Source organism: Coregonus lavaretus (genome assembly GCF_964263955.1).
Source record: "Coregonus lavaretus genome assembly, contig: HAP1_SCAFFOLD_129, whole genome shotgun sequence".
Classification (NCBI taxonomy): domain Eukaryota; kingdom Metazoa; phylum Chordata; class Actinopteri; order Salmoniformes; family Salmonidae; genus Coregonus; species Coregonus lavaretus.
In genome coordinates this window covers 692,259-708,604 of record NW_028156273.1, presented here as the reverse complement: position 1 = coordinate 708,604, position 16,346 = coordinate 692,259, and the positions used below count along the sequence as shown (strand labels likewise).

Sequence of the window (16,346 nt, the reverse complement as noted above, 5' to 3'; positions counted from 1 at the left end):
TCTATACTGCTCCTACATGGTGTAACAATACATCATGTAGATGTATATAATGACCAGACTAGGTCTATACTGCTCCTACATGGTGTAACAATACATCATGTAGATGTATATAATGAACAGACTAGGTCTATACTGCTCCTACATGGTGTAACAATACATCATGTAGATGTATATAATGAACAGACTATGTCTATACTGCTCCTACATGGTGTAACAATACATCATGTAGATGTATATAATGAACAGACTAGGTCTATACTGCTCCTACATGGTGTAACAATACATCATGTAGATGTATATAATGAACAGACTATGTCTATACTGCTCCTACATGGTGTAACAATACATCATGTAGATGTATATAATGAACAGACTAGGTCTATACTGCTCCTACATGGTGTAACAATACATCATATAGATGTATATAATGAACAGACTAGGTCTATACTGCTCCTACATGGTGTAACAATACATCATATAGATGTATATAATGAACAGACTAGGTCTATACTGCTCCTACATGGTGTAACAATACAAATATGCAGATGTACAATACCAGTCAAAGGTTTTAGAACACCTACTCATTCAACGTTTTTTCTTTATTTTTTAATATATTTTGATTTGTTTAACACTTTTTGGTTACTACATGATTCCATATGTGTTATTTCATAGTTTTGATGTCTTCACTCTTATAATACAATGTAGAAAATAGTAAAAATAACGAAAAACCCTGGAATGAGTAGGTGTTCTAAAACGTTTGACTGGTACTATATATAATGGACGTCCACTGGTGGCTAACACAGTTAATAAATATTAATTTAATGTATTTATTTTTCAGGAAAAAAATATGTTGCATTAATCAAATCCTTTTTACAATCATCACCTGTGGATTCTCTGACATGGTGGAAAAATACTGATGGGAACATTCATGAGGTAGTGAATGTTTTTAATGACAACTTATCATTGTTGTTATCAGAACAATGTCTGAGAGATATAAGAAAGATCAGGAATTTATTTGTATTTTTTGGGGGGGACATGTATTTAACCCCTAATTTTTTGGCACTAAAATATATACTTCCGTTAATTTTTTCAACTGGTACCAGGGACCTTCAGACGAGTCTCGTGAGGCCTGGACGAGGTGTAAAGGCCACCTTTCCACAGAGGGGTCATATTAGTGTGTAGCCCCAAACTGTTCGGATGCTACAGACAGAAGTTGGCAGATCGGCTGTACTGACTTCAGTCCCAAGTGGCTTGTGAGGATCATCGAGCGAAAAACGGAGAACACCGTGGTGTTCGTGAGAGTCTCATCTTTCCACAGAGGGGGGGGTTTTGTAGGCCAAACCCGTTCGGATGCTACAGTCGATTTTGTGAGAAGACTGATTTTCGGGTACGTCTCATGGTCTGACAAACCGCTACAATATGATCCGTTTGTTTGACTGAAGGAAATGTAGTCGTAAAGTCTCACTCGTAAACAGGAAGTCAAGCTCTAGCTCTGTCACCACAGATGAGGAAGCGGGACATCGACATCTGTTATTCTGTACAGGCTTCCTTCTTTTCACACTGTCATTTAGGTTAGTATTGTGGAGTAACTACAATGTTGTTGATCCACCCTCAGTTTTCTACTATCACAGCCATTAAACTATGTAACTGTTTTAAAGTCACCATTGGCCTCATGGTGAAATCCCGGACCGGTTTCCTTCCTCTCCGGCAATTGAGTTAGGAAGGAGACCTGTTTCTTTGTAGTGACTGGATACACCATCCAAAGTGTAATGAATAACTTCACCATGCTCAAAGGGATATTCAATGTCTGCTTTTTCAATTTTTACCCATCTACCAACAAATTATCTTCTTTGCGAGGCATTGGAAAACCTCCCTGGTCTTTGTTGTTGAATCTGTGTTTGAAATTCACTGCTCGACTGAGGGATAATTGTATGTGTGGGGTATAGAGATGAGATAGTCATTCAAAACAATTGCACACAGTGAGTCCATGCAACTTTATTATGTTACTTGTTAGGCAAATGTTTACTCCTGAACTTATTTAGGCTTGCCATAACAAAGGGGTTGAATACTTATTGACTCAAGATTTTTCAGCTTTTCATTTTTTAATTAATTTGTATAACAAATCTCACTTTGACATTATGGTGAATTGTCCCGCTACGGACCCCATCTTACCCATAATTAATTGCACCCACCTGGTGTCCCAGGTCTAAATCAGTCCCTGATTAGAGGGTAACACTGAAAAAATGCAGTGGAACTGGCTTGGAGGTCCAGAGTTGAGTTTTAAGGGGTCTATGCTATTCTAAGGGTAAACCACAGGTGTCCACCAGATGTCACAAATTTACAATAACCATAAAAACATTTCCATACAGTTTCCATACATTAATAAGCATTTATATAATTGTATACATTTCCAATACATTTTCTTTGCAATATGGAGCACACGTGTGAAACTCACTCCTCAGCCTGAACTGTCCCCACTTGCGCCAAATAATTGCTAGCTTTCCGGCGGCGCCGACTGGTAAGACGATTCAGGAGGGAGGTCACGTGTGCTATCAATGCAGAGAGGTCCTGGGTTTGAGCCAGATCAGGAGGAAGTGGCACGTGTGCTATCAATGCAGAGAGGTCCTGGGTTTGATCCAGGGTGTGAGCCAGATCAGGAGGGCGGTCACGTGTGCTATCAATGCAGAGAGGTCCTGGGTTCAGAGGTCACGTGTGCTATCAATGCAGAGAGGTCCTGGGTTTGATCCAGGGTGTGAGCCAGATCAGGAGGGCGGTCACGTGTGCTATCAATGCAGAGAGGTCCTGGGTTCAGAGGTCACGTGTGCTATCAATGCAGAGAGGTCCTGGGTTCAGAGGTCACGTGTGCTATCAATGCAGAGAGGTCCTGGGTTCAGAGGTCACGTGTGCTATCAATGCAGAGAGGTCCTGGGTTCAGAGGTCACGTGTGCTCTCAATGCAGAGAGGTCCTGGGTTCAGAGGTCACGTGTGCTATCAATGCAGAGAGGTCCTGGGTTCAGAGGTCACGTGTGCTATCAATGCAGAGAGGTCCTGGGTTCAGAGGTCACGTGTGCTATCAATGCAGAGAGGTCCTGGGTTCAGAGGTCACGTGTGCTCTCAATGCAGAGAGGTCCTGGGTTTGAGCCAGATCAGGAGGAAGTGGCACGTGTGCTATCAATGCAGAGAGGTCCTGGGTTTGATCCAGGGTGTGAGCCAGATCAGGAGGGCGGTCACGTGTGCTATCAATGCAGAGAGGTCCTGGGTTCAGAGGTCACGTGTGCTATCAATGCAGAGAGGTCCTGGGTTTGATCCAGGGTGTGAGCCAGATCAGGAGGGCGGTCACGTGTGCCATCAATGCAGAGAGGTCCTGGGTTTGATCCTGGGTGTGAGCCAGATCAGGAGGAAGTGGCACGGTACTCGCTAAGCAAGCAGACGCGTTACACACGAAATACTCTTACACATCAACACATTTACTGAATGAAAGAAAACGACTAAATTAAATTATAGAATCAAGAAATGCAAATTATATTAATCTATTGAATACTTTATATTTTAAAATATCCAAATCATATAACGAGCAATATCTGAGGCTTTATACATGTATCAGATCAAAGTTAATAATTAAAACAAAATACATTCTGATTTGAGCTCAAATTAAATTAAAAAAAATGCCTATTTTTTTGCAAGCTTTCATATATACACTGAGTATACAAAACATTAAGAACACCTGCTCTTTCCATTACATAGACTGACCAGGTGAATCCAGGTGAAAGCTATGATCCACTATTGATGTCACCTGTTAAATCCACTTCAGTCAGTGTAGATGAAGGGGGAGGAGACGGGTTAAAGAAGGATGTTTAAGCCTTTAGACAAATGAGACATGGATTGTGTATGTGTGCCATTCAGAGGGTGAATGGGCAAGACAAAATATTGAAGTGCCTTTGAACGGGGTATGGTAGTAGGTGCCAGGCGCACCGGTTTGTGTCAAGAACTGCAACACTGCTGGGTTTTTCACGTTAAACAGTTTCCCGTGTGTATCAAGAATGGTCCACTACCCAAAGGACATCCAGCCAACTTGACACAACTGTGGGAAAGCGTTGGAGTCGACATTGGGCCAGCATCCCTGTGGAACGCTTTCAACACCTTGTAGTCCATGCCCCGATGAATTGAGTCTGTTCTGAGGGCAAAAGGGGGGGGGGGGTCCAACTCAATATTAGGAAGGTGTTCCTAATGTTAGTTGTATTCATCGTACAATATGATTTGATTTGATTTGATTTGATTTGATTTGATTTCATGTGGCTTGAAGAAAAACACAAATTCCCAGTCAAAAACACAAGTCAGAACACAGCCTCTCTATTCTCTCATGTGATTTCAGGTCCTCTGACCGGGAAAATGTCTTTCCACAATGAGAGCAGTGGTATGTCTTCTCCTCCTTCTTCCCCTCCTGTGTATTTGTATGTTCATTTCTATGTATTCTCTCATGCAATTTCAGGTTCCTTGAACCAGTAAATCTCTTGCCACACTGGGAGCATTGGAAGGGTTTTTCTCCAGTGTGTATTCTCTCATGTGATTTCAGGTTCCCTAACTGGTTACAAGTCATTCCACATTTGGAGCATTGGTAAGGCTTCTCTCCGGAGTGTATTCTCTTGTGTGTTTCCAGATACCCTAAAGTAGTAAATCTCTTTCCACACTGGGAGCATTGGCAGGTCTTCCTCCCTACTAGGTGTATTTTTTCATGCTTATTCAGGTACCTTAACCATGTAAAACTCTTTCCACACTTGGAACATTTGAAAGGCCTTTCTGCAGTGTGTGTCCTCTCATGCTGTTTCAGGTTCCCTAACATAGTAAATCTCTTTCCACACTGGGAGCAGTGGTATGGCTTCTCCCCTGTGTGCGTTCTCTTATGGTGCCTAAGGTGCCCTAACCACCAAAAACTCTTTCCACAGAGGGAGCAGTGGTGTTGTCTTGCTGGTTTGGGCGTCTCTGGGTCTGGTTCCCCTGAAGGACTCTTCCCGCTGTCAGAGTGAGAGTCTGGTCTCTCTCCTGCCAAAGACAGAGTATTTAGTTAAATACTAAACAGAGACCTGAATGAAACCTCCACATGATAAAACTGTTCCTTTGAGGTTTAATCCAGACCAGTAAGTAACTACTGACCTGAAGCCTGTTTTCATTTGTTTAGTTTCTACTTGGTGACGGCAATAATAAAAATAATAAAACTCTCAAACCTCAAATCTAATCTTGCTTTCATACAATGGCAGGTTTTTAGCTGATTGACCTTTGACCCGGTGACCTCTGTTCTAGGACCACTACCCCTTGTTTTAGTACGTTGAAATGAAACTAGTGTGAACGGAAAACAATTATATTGAAATTGTTAAATTTTTTTGTCATTTAGCAGATACTCTTATCCAGAGCAATTAGGGTTAAGTGCCTTGCTCAAGGGCACATTGACAGATCTTTCACCTAGTCGGCTCGGGGATTCGAACCAGCAACCTTTCGGTTACTAGCCCAACACTCTTAACCTGAAGAGGCTACCTGAAGAGGATCTAAGGTAACATATCAAGGAGCTGTGTCTCTGTTCCACTCCATCCACAGCGACTGATGGACAAGACTCTGTCCAGGACTCTATATTTAATGTTCCACTCCATCCACAGCTACTGATGGTTAAGACTCTGTCCAGGACTCTATATTTAATGTTCCACTCCATCCACAGCGACTGATGGACAAGACTCTGTCCAGGACTCTATATTTAATGTTCCACTCCATCCACAGCGACTGATGGACAAGACTCTGTCCAGGACTCTATATTTAATGTTCCACTCCATCCACAGCGACTGATGGACAAGACTCTATATTTAATGTTCCACTCCATCCACAGCGACTGATGGACAAGACTCTGTCCAGGACTCTATATTTAATGTTCCACTCCATCCACAGCGACTGATGGTTAAGACTCTGTCCAGGACTCTATATTTAATGTTCCACTCCATCCACAGCAACTGATGGACAAGACTCTGTCCAGGACTCTATATTTAATGTTCCACTCCATCCACAGCGACTGATGGAGAAGACTCTGTCCAGGACTCTATATTTAATGTTCCACTCCATCCAGCGGTCTAGAACAGCGCCGGAGAAGATGGCTGCCGTTTTACAGCCCTCTAACCAATTGTACTATTATGTGTGTTTTTCCGCGTTATTTGTAATTTATTTTGTACATAATGTTTCTGCCATCGTCTCTTATAACCAAAAAGAGCTTCTGGATATCAGGACAGCGATTACTCACCTCGCATTGGACGAAGATTTTTTCTTCAACGAGGCGGTCGCGAAGGATATCCTACAGACACCCGACAAGGCCCAGATCCCCGTCATTCGCGTGAGGAAGAGACAGAGATATCGCGGACGCAGATCCGGGTGCCTTGTAAGGATCCGACGGCGAGCGAGTAAACTGCCTCTCCCATCAATCCTATTAGCCAACGTTCAATCTTTTGAGAATAAAATGGACGATTTAAGATTACGGTTAACCTACCAACGGGACATTAAAAACTGTAATATCTTATGTTTCACGGAGTCGTGGCTGAACGACAACAATGATAACATTCAGCTAGCAGGCTATACGCTACATCGGCAGGACAGAACGTCTGACTCTGGTAAGACAAGGGGTGGCGGTCTCTGTATATTTGTAAACAACAGCTGGTGCACAAAATCAAATACTAAGGAAGTCTCGAGGTTTTGCTCGCCTGAGGTAGAGTATCTTATGATAAGCTGTAGACCACACTATTTACCAAGAGAGTTTTCATCTATATTTTTCATAGCTGTCTATTTACCACCACAAACCAATGCTGGCATTAAGATTGCACTGAATGAGTTGTACAAGGCCATTAATCAACAGGAAAACGCTCGTCCAGATGCAGCGCTCCTAGTGGCCGGGGAATTTAATGCAGGGAAACTTAAATCCGTTCTACCTCATTTCTACCAGCATGTTAAATGTGCAACCAGAGGGAAAAAAACTCTAGACCACCTTTACTCCACACACAGAGACGCATACAAAGCTCTCCCTCGCCCTCCATTTGGCAAATCTGACCATAACTCTATCCTCCTGATTCCTGCTTATAAGCAAAAACTGAAGCAGGAAGCACCAGTGATTCGGTTAATAAAAAAGTGGTCAGATGACGCAGATGCTAAGCTACAGGACTGTTTTGCTAGCACAGACTGGAACATGTTCCGGGATTCTTCAGACAGCATTGAGGAGTACACCACATCAGTCACTGGCTTCATCAATAAGTGCATCGATGATGTCGTCCCCACAGTGACCGTACGTACATACCCCAACCAGAAGCCATGGATTACAGGAAACATCCGCACTGAGCTAAAGGGTAGAGCTGCCGCTTTCAAGGAACGGGACTCTAACCCGGACGCTTATAAGAAATCCCGCTATGACCTCCGACGAACCATCAAACAGGCAAAGAGTCAATACAGGTCTAAGATTGAATCATACTACACTGGCTCTGACGCTCGTCGGATGTGGCAGGGCTTGAAAACTATTACAGACTACAAAGGGAAGCACAGCCGCGAGCTGCCCAGTGACACAAGCCTACCAGACGAGCTAAACCACTTCTATGCTCGCTTCGAGGCAAGCAACACTGAAGCATGCATGAGAGCACCAGCTGTTCCGGATGACTATGTGATCACGCTCTCCGTAGCCGATGTGAGTAAGACTTTTAAGCAGGTCAACATTCACAAGGCCGCAGGGCCAGACGGATTACCAGGACGTGTACTCCGAGCATGTGCTGACCAACTGGCAAGTGTCTTCACTGACATTTTCAACATGTCCCTGACTGAGTCTGTAATATCAACATGTTTCAAGCAGACCACCATAGTCCCCGTGCCCAAGAACTCTAAGATAACCTGCCTAAATGACTACCGACCCGTAGCACTGACGTCTGTAGCCATGAAGTGCTTTGAAAGACTGGTCATGGCTCACATCAACAGCATAATCCCAGAAACCCTAGACCCACTCCAATTTGCATACCGCCCCAACAGATCCACAGATGATGCAATCTCTATCGCACTCCACACTGCCCTTTCCCACCTGGACAAGAGGAACACCTACGTGAGAATGCTATTCATTGACTACAGCTCAGCATTCAACACCATAGTGCCCTCTAAGCTCATCACTAAGCTAAGGATCCTGGGACTAAACACCTCCCTCTGCAACTGGATCCTGGACTTCCTGACGGGCCGCCCCCAGGTGGTAAGGGTAGGAAACAACACATCTGCCACACTGATCCTCAACACGGGGGCCCCTCAGGGGTGCGTGCTCAGTCCCCTCCTGTACTCTCTGTTCACCCATGACTGCATGGCCAGGCACGACTCCAACACCATCATTAAGTTTGCCGACGACACAACAGTGGTAGGCCTGATCACCGACAACGATGAGACAGCCTATAGGGAGGAGGTCAGAGATCTGGCCGTGTGGTGCCAGGACAACAACCTCTCCCTCAACGTGACCAAGACAAAGGAGATGATTGTGGACTACAGGATAAAAAAGAGGACTGAGCACGCCCCCATTCTCATCGACGGGGCTGTAGTGGAACAGGTTGAGAGCTTCAAGTTCCTTGGTGTCCACATCACCAACGAACTATCATGGTCCAAACACACCAAGACAGTCGTGAAGAGGGCACGACAAAGCCTATTCCCCCTCAGGAGACTAAAAAGATTTGGCATGGGTCCTCAGATCCTCAAAAAATTCTACAGCTGCACCATCGAGAGCATCCTGACTGGTTGCATCACCGCCTGGTATGGCAACTGCTTGGCCTCTGACCGCAAGGCACTACAGAGGGTAGTGCGTACGGCCCAGTACATCACTGGGGCAAAGCTCCCTGCCATCCAGGACCTCTATACCAGGCGGTGTCAGAGGAAGGCCCTCAAAATTGTCAAAGACTCCAGCCACCCTAGTCATAGACTGTTCTCTCTGCTACCGCACGGCAAGCGGTACCGGAGTGCCAAGTCTAGGTCCAAAAGACTTCTCAACAGCTTCTACCCCCAAGCCATAAGACTCCTGAACAGCTAATCATGGCTACCCGGACTATTTGCACTGCCCCCCCACCCCATCCTTTTTACGCTGCTGCTACTCTGTTAAGTATTTATGCATAGTCACTTTAACTCTACCCACATGTACATATTACCTCAACTACCTCAACTAGCCGGTGCCCCCGCACATTGACTCTGCAACGGTACCCCCCTGTATATATAGCCTCCCTACTGTCACTTTATTTTACTGTATATATAGCCTCCCTACTGTCACTTTATTTTACTTCTGCTCTTTTTTTCTCAACACTTTTTTTGTTGTTGTTTTATTCTTACTTTTTTTGTTTAAAATAAATGCACTGTTGGTTAAGGGCTGTAAGTAAGCATTTCACTGTAATGTCTGCACCTGTTGTATTCGGCGCATGTGACCAATAAAATTTGATTTGATTTGATTTGATTTTATATTTAAAATGTTCCACTCCATCCACAGCGACTGATAGACAAAGACTAGTCAGTATAGGATACATTTATTAGACCTAAGTTCCTCAGCGTACACATCACTGACAATCTGAAATGGTCCACCCACACAGACAGTGTGGTGAAGAAGGCGCAACAGGGCCTCTTCAACCTCAGGAGGCTGAAGAAATTCGGCATGGCCCCTAAGAGCCTCAGAAACTTCTACAGATGCACCATTGAGAGCATCCTGTTGGGCACCGCCTGGTACAGTAACTGCACCATCCGCAACCATAGGACTAGTCAGTATAGGATACATGTATTAACCCTAATGGATAAATAGACTAGTCAGTATAGGATACATTTATTAGACCTAATGGATAAATAGACTAGTCAGTATAGGATACATTTATTAGACCTAATAGATAAATAGACTAGTCAGTATAGGATACATTTATTAGACCTAATGGATAAATAGACTAGTCAATATAGGATACATTTATTAGACCTAATGGATAAATAGACTAGTCAGTATAGGATACATTTATTAGACCTACTGGATAAATAGACTAGTCAGTATAGGATACATTTATTAGACCTAATAGATAAATAGACTAGTCAGTATAGGATACATTTATTAGACCTAATGGATAAATAGACTAGTCAATATAGGATACATTTATTAGACCTAATGGATAAATAGACTAGTCAGTATAGGATACATTTATTAGACCTAATGGATAAATAGACTAGTCAGTATAGGATACATGTATTAGACCTAATGGATAAATAGACTAGTCAGTATAGGATACATTTTAAGTGTACATTACTGTTATTTGGTAAGCTACAACACATAAAGGGCAATCTGCAGTTCAAACAACAACAAAGCAGCCACTCTGCCACTGTTTTGGTATATAGCTGAGGTATGTGGTTGGAGAAATTCATATACAGAGCTATGGATGCATGAGATCAACACTATAGTTTTAACCATGTTTTGAGTTTATAAGTCTTTGTTTACAATTAGGCCTACATTGTTTGCAAACAATGACGTAAAACAAACTTATATTTCGGGTTCTGATGGGGTACGACAATTGAACTTAGGTCATTGGGCATTTAGAAGTTATATTCTCCAAGAATCAATAGCTAGGCCATATATCATTAATTTAAAAGTCCCAAAATTCATGTACCAATGCATGTACCAACCCCATTTTGTTAGTAGCCCCCACTCTTTGCATCAATCTCTACAGTACCATCAATACCGTTAAAACTATTTATTTGAGGTTTTTCTATACATTTTAATATTTGTAGCTACTTTTTAAGTAAATACCTGCAGTCAACTTGTGCAATACGTTAGGAGATAAAGCAGGTTGCGTTCTTCATTTCACCTGACACATTATTTTACATTATGAAGCTGTCCGTAGTTCCCCAGAACAGTTGAGCCAGTCACGTGTTTGTTTGTAAATGGTACAACAGGAGAAAGTGGGAGCAGGTGAGTCCATAGGGTCCAGCTGTGTATTGACAGGGGTCCCGTTTTATATTGAAAGTCAAAAGTTATTTTTTTGTTTCAACAGAGTGATCAGGGACGTGCAACTATAGGTTTTCCTTCACAGAAAATACATTAGTGCAACACATTCGGCAGAAAATAGCTTCATTTTCGTCAGACGACAACAGAAGTGCAACGCTATTTAGCTGGCAGCCACACAAGTAAAAGAGCTTACAATGGAAAAAGCAAGGTCATTTTTTTTGCAAAAACGATGCATGGCCATTATATTTCTATATTTCTAGCCAGCTACATTTCCTAATGTTTTGCTTAAAGATAATCTTGCATTTTACTGAGAAAAGTAAGCTAGCTACACCAAGGAAAGTACTGGAGAAAAGTAGCTAGAAATCAGTCAGAGCGCTGTAGTAGTGAAGAAAGGTGTCTACTGATAGAACTCAGTCAGAGCGCTGTCTACTGATAGAACTCAGTCAGAGCGCTGTCTACTGATAGAACTCAGTCAGAGCGCTGTCTACTGATAGAACTCAGTCAGAGCGCTGTCTACTGATAGAACTCAGTCAGAGCGCTGTCTACTGATAGAACTCAGTCAGAGCGCTGTCTACTGATAGAACTCAGTCAGAGCGCTGTCTACTGATAGAACTCAGTCAGAGCGCTGTCTACTGATAGAACTCAGTCAGAGCGCTGTCTACTGATAGAACTCAGTCAGAGCGCTGTCTACTGATAGAACTCAGTCAGAGCGCTGTCTACTGATAGAACTCAGTCAGAGCGCTGTCTACTGATAGAACTCAGTCAGAGCGCTGTCTACTGATAGAACTCAGTCAGAGCGCTGTCTACTGATAGAACTCAGTCAGAGCGCTGTCTACTGATAGAACTCAGTCAGAGCGCTGTCTACTGATAGAACTCAGTCAGAGCGCTGTCTACTGATAGAACTCAGTCAGAGCGCTGTCTACTGATAGAACTCAGTCAGAGCGCTGTCTACTGATAGAACTCAGTCAGAGCGCTGTCTGCTGATAGAACTCAGTCAGAGCGCTGTCTACTGATAGAACTCAGTCAGATCAGATCAGTCAGTCAGAGCGCTGTCTACTGATAGAACTCAGTCAGAGCGCTGTCTACTGATAGAACTCAGTCAGAGCGCTGTCTACTGATAGAACTCAGTCAGAGCGCTGTCTACTGATAGAACTCAGTCAGAGCGCTGTCTACTGATAGAACTCAGTCAGAGCGCTGTCTACTGATAGAACTCAGTCAGAGCGCTGTCTACTGATAGAACTCAGTCAGAGCGCTGTCTACTGATAGAACTCAGTCAGAGCGCTGTCTACTGATAGAACTCAGTCAGAGCGCTGTCTACTGATAGAACTCAGTCAGAGCGCTGTCTACTGATAGAACTCAGTCAGAGCGCTGTCTACTGATAGAACTCAGTCAGAGCGCTGTCTACTGATAGAACTCAGTCAGAGCGCTGTCTACTGATAGAACTCAGTCAGAGCGCTGTCTACTGATAGAACTCAGTCAGAGCGCTGTCTACTGATAGAACTCAGTCAGAGCGCTGTCTACTGATAGAACTCAGTCAGAGCGCTGTCTACTGATAGAACTCAGTCAGAGCGCTGTCTACTGATAGAACTCAGTCAGAGCGCTGTCTACTGATAGAACTCAGTCAGAGCGCTGTCTACTGATAGAACTCAGTCAGAGCGCTGTCTACTGATAGAACTCAGTCAGAGCGCTGTCTACTGATAGAACTCAGTCAGAGCGCTGTCTACTGATAGAACTCAGTCAGAGCGCTGTCTACTGATAGAACTCAGTCAGAGCGCTGTCTACTGATAGAACTCAGTCAGAGCGCTGTCTACTGATAGAACTCAGTCAGATCAGATCAGTCAGTCAGAGCGTAGTGAAGAAAGGTGTCTGCTGATAGAACGGCCGTTCCTGAATTCTCATCTGAGTGGAGAACTGCAGCTGAAGCACATCATTAGTCTGATGCTGAAATTACAATAAGAAGCATTTTATTTACAAAACGCGGCAAGATATTTCTTATGCGTTCTCTTTTTTTCCCTGTGTGGAAAAATGAAGAATTCTGCGTTAACGCAACCCCTAAGTTTGACTTGCTAGTTATCTAAGTACGTTACTGTATTAATAAGGTGACGGGGAGTCATATTGTGTAAGCTTTCTGCCGTGTTTGAGAAGTCAAAAGCCCTTTTGGATGAGTTCTCTGTCCAGCTGCTTTCTTTTTCTCCTCTCTGCTCCTCCCCCGTCTTCTCAGAGCAGAGCAGAGCAGGCCCGTTGCCCTAGCGACTCCAGACTCCAAACAGACACAGCTTGTCCACATGCTGCTCCAGAGCCAGTGCTGTTCTTCCTTCAGACAAGATGCGTCAAAACTTTGTTCATTTGTACAATGCCTCTCGTTGACATTCGATTGTAAATGTCCAAACTCACCAAAAATGCCATTCGGTAGCGCCTACCTACCTATGTATAACTTTATGAGCTGGATTGCCTGTCTTTGCAATTTGTTTATTTTCGTTCGTTAGCTAATTTAGCTAGCAGCCACCATGGAAATTCGCTATTACTTGTGCTAATTTTGTTAGCATTCTGGTAACAGACACTCAAATGGTATTCTTTGCGTTTTCTGGCGCCCCCTTGAGTACTAAGCCAGTAATACCATAAATCCCAGGTTGAGAGAAGAACGGTATGAAAATCTGGATACCGCCCAACCCTAGTGAATAGCCAAGTCAGTACAGGAAACATTTTAAGTATACCTTTTTGTTATTTGGTAGGCTACTAGGTTAAACAATTGGGTCGTTCCATATGAATTCAACCTCTTTCTGACTGCACCCCTTTAGATTTGAACGGAATCTTCCAAACGTTTGCCCACGGTAGAAGCGGTCAGAAAGTAACTTTTTGGACCTGAATGCCAAAATATTCAGTGATAGAGACGCTCGAAGTTGACCCATTTTGCAGACCCCACCCCACAGGAAGATGGCGCTGACAGACATAGCAGCTCTGCTTTTAGCTCCTAAGCAACATTGCAGTATTTTTTTATATTTTTTTATGTGTTACTTCTTACATTATTAGCCCAGAACGTTTTTTTTTTTAATTGTTAGATTCTACTGCACTGTTGGAGCTCAAGCATTTCGCTACACCTGCAATAACATCTGCAAAATATTTGTATGTGACCAATAAAATTTGATTTTGATTTGATGAGACATCCATGTCTTCATCACTGAAAAATATAAAAGGTTAAGTTTGATATCATGGTATGTGTTGAACCTCAGTAGAATGTCTGCCCCTTTAAAACCACATTTTGGTTCAACAACTGCAAACAGAGTTTGTGCCCGTTTTTAATATCGTACTTACTGGTGTCAATCAGATCTTCAGTCTCTGTCTCCTCCTTCACTCCCAAGACATCTTCCTCTTTTATTGAGATACCGTCCTCTTCCTCTTTCACTCTAAAAGGTTCTTCCTCTACTTTCACTATAACATCCTCTTCTTCTTTCAATGTGACAGCCTCCTCTTCCTCCTTCATCATTCTGAAAGCTTCTTCCTTCTCTTCTTTGGCTGTGACAGCCTCCTTCTCCTCCTCTTCTTCTTCTTTCACTCCAAAAACTGCATCCTCTTCCTCACCCCCGTGTCTTTTCACTCTAATATCCTCCTCTTCTTCTTTTACGACAATGTTCAGCCTCAGACCTTCTTTCACCGTGCAGCAGACCTCCTCTTCTTTAGACGGGGGGGAGTAGCTTAGTGCGCTCATGCTTGAGGATGTTAGCTAGCTAACTAAATATGTGAAATTAAAACGGGTTAACACGTAGCCATACGTGTGTTTAAAAACCAATGTCTAATATACACAGAATGTGTCTCGAAATCGACTATGTTTAGCAAGCTGCCAAAGATCATCCTTATCAGGATTGTTTTGAACAAAGAAGCGTACCGTCCGTCCACTGGTTTAGACGTCACACAGCATCCCCGACCTAAAATACAAACATCGCCGTCTGCTGCCTGGAGTGGGTAATGCAGCTGAGGAAAAATATTCACTATTCAACCAAACAAAGTAATAAATAGATTCGACCCATTTAAAATGAGCAAATATGCTTTCCAAACAGGCCAGAAGGTATCTAAAACGATGTGTTAGACGCTCTGGTTGCGTGCTATCAACTACTGTCTGTGATGAACTGCTACTCCCTTTTCTTATAATAATAATAATAATAATAATAATAATAATAATAATAATATGCCATTTAGCAGACGCTTTAATCCAAAGCGATTTACAGTCATGTGTGCATACATTTTTACGTATAGGTGGTCCCGGGGATCAAACCCACTACCCTGGCGTTACAAGCGCCATGCTCTACCAATTTAATAATACTTTTAAGTGCCATCCTCTGGGAATACATGACATATTGTTGTATAGGTTTTTACCCAAATAATTCAATTAAATTCACAGCTGAGTGATGACGAGGCATAAACGTTTGGTCCAGTGTACATGTATGAATGAATCTGCAACATACAGTATGTCATATTATCATATAATGTTCCCTAGGCCTACCTTTATAAACGTTTGGTTTGTCCGTTTGTAAATTCAGAGCGTTGTCAGATTGTCCGTTTGTAAATTCAGAGCGTTGTCAGATCGTCCGTTTGTAAATTCAGAGCGGACACTGGACGCTCTGGTCGAGGAGTAGCGGTGATCCGTTCTGACCTCACAACGGCAGTCAAGCACCCAAGCTAACTGGCTAACTTGGCTAGTTACTTCCAGACACAAATTAGAGAACATCTCACTCTGACCATTTTACTCGCCCTAGCAGAGCTGGTTAGGCAGTTTTCATGTTACTGTAGCTGGTGACTGTAACTGCTGGCAACAATTTAATTACGCGTTTTTAACCACGTTTACTGACACCGGCCATATTCAACTGGTGTTGAGCGTTGGTAGATTCATCAGTTATTCTGCGCTCTGGTCTGGGACACTCAGACGAGACGAGGGTGCTCTGAAATCGGAGTAGACAGCCAGAGCGAATTTATGAAAGCGACCGAATGGCCATTAAGAACGCACGACGACTATACCACTTAGCTAAACTAAGAATGACGGGAATAATCAAGTCAATAACCGTTGGGTAGTTAGATAGTTAGCATATAGTTAATATACTGGCAAGTTTGATGTCTTAGTAGCCAACTAGCGTGGAACCCCGTATTATCAGCATTTTCAACAGCGTTTAAGAAATATATTACCTTCAACAGTGTTATCTTGTGATCAAGCCATCAATGTTTTGTGATTATTGGTGTCCTAAAAATGTTAGCTAACGGGTTATCAATTAGCATGTTTGACATTTCAGTGGAAATACTACTACTTTCAGCTTTTTGATAAGCGGTTTTGCAAAAACAATACATTCATTATCGGCAT

General features: G+C 43.0%; 1 protein-coding gene across 1 annotated transcript; it reads right to left on the bottom strand.

Moving 5' to 3' along the window:
• Positions 1-4,291: 4,291 nt before the first annotated feature.
• LOC311126528 (uncharacterized protein) lies at positions 4,292-14,880 on the bottom strand. Its single transcript, XM_084200523.1, has 2 exons — positions 14,312-14,880; positions 4,292-5,040 (listed from the first exon to the last, which is right to left on the bottom strand). The coding sequence occupies exons 1-2, from the start codon at positions 14,703-14,705 to the stop codon at positions 4,322-4,324; spliced, it is 1,113 nt and encodes a 370-aa protein (XP_084056649.1). The 5' UTR covers positions 14,706-14,880; the 3' UTR covers positions 4,292-4,321.
• Between the last annotated feature and the right edge of the window lie 1,466 nt (positions 14,881-16,346).

What these genes read in the sequence shown, in the direction of transcription:
- LOC311126528 (XM_084200523.1), bottom strand. Translation starts at nt 14,705, where the DNA reads ATGAGCGCACTAAGCTACTCCCCCCCGTCTAAAGAAGAGGAGGTCTGC. An exon ending in TGAAGATCTGATTGACACCA is followed by an intron (nt 5,041 to 14,311) that starts GTAAGTACGATA and finishes TGTCTTTGGCAG; the next exon opens with GAGAGAGACCAGACTCTCAC.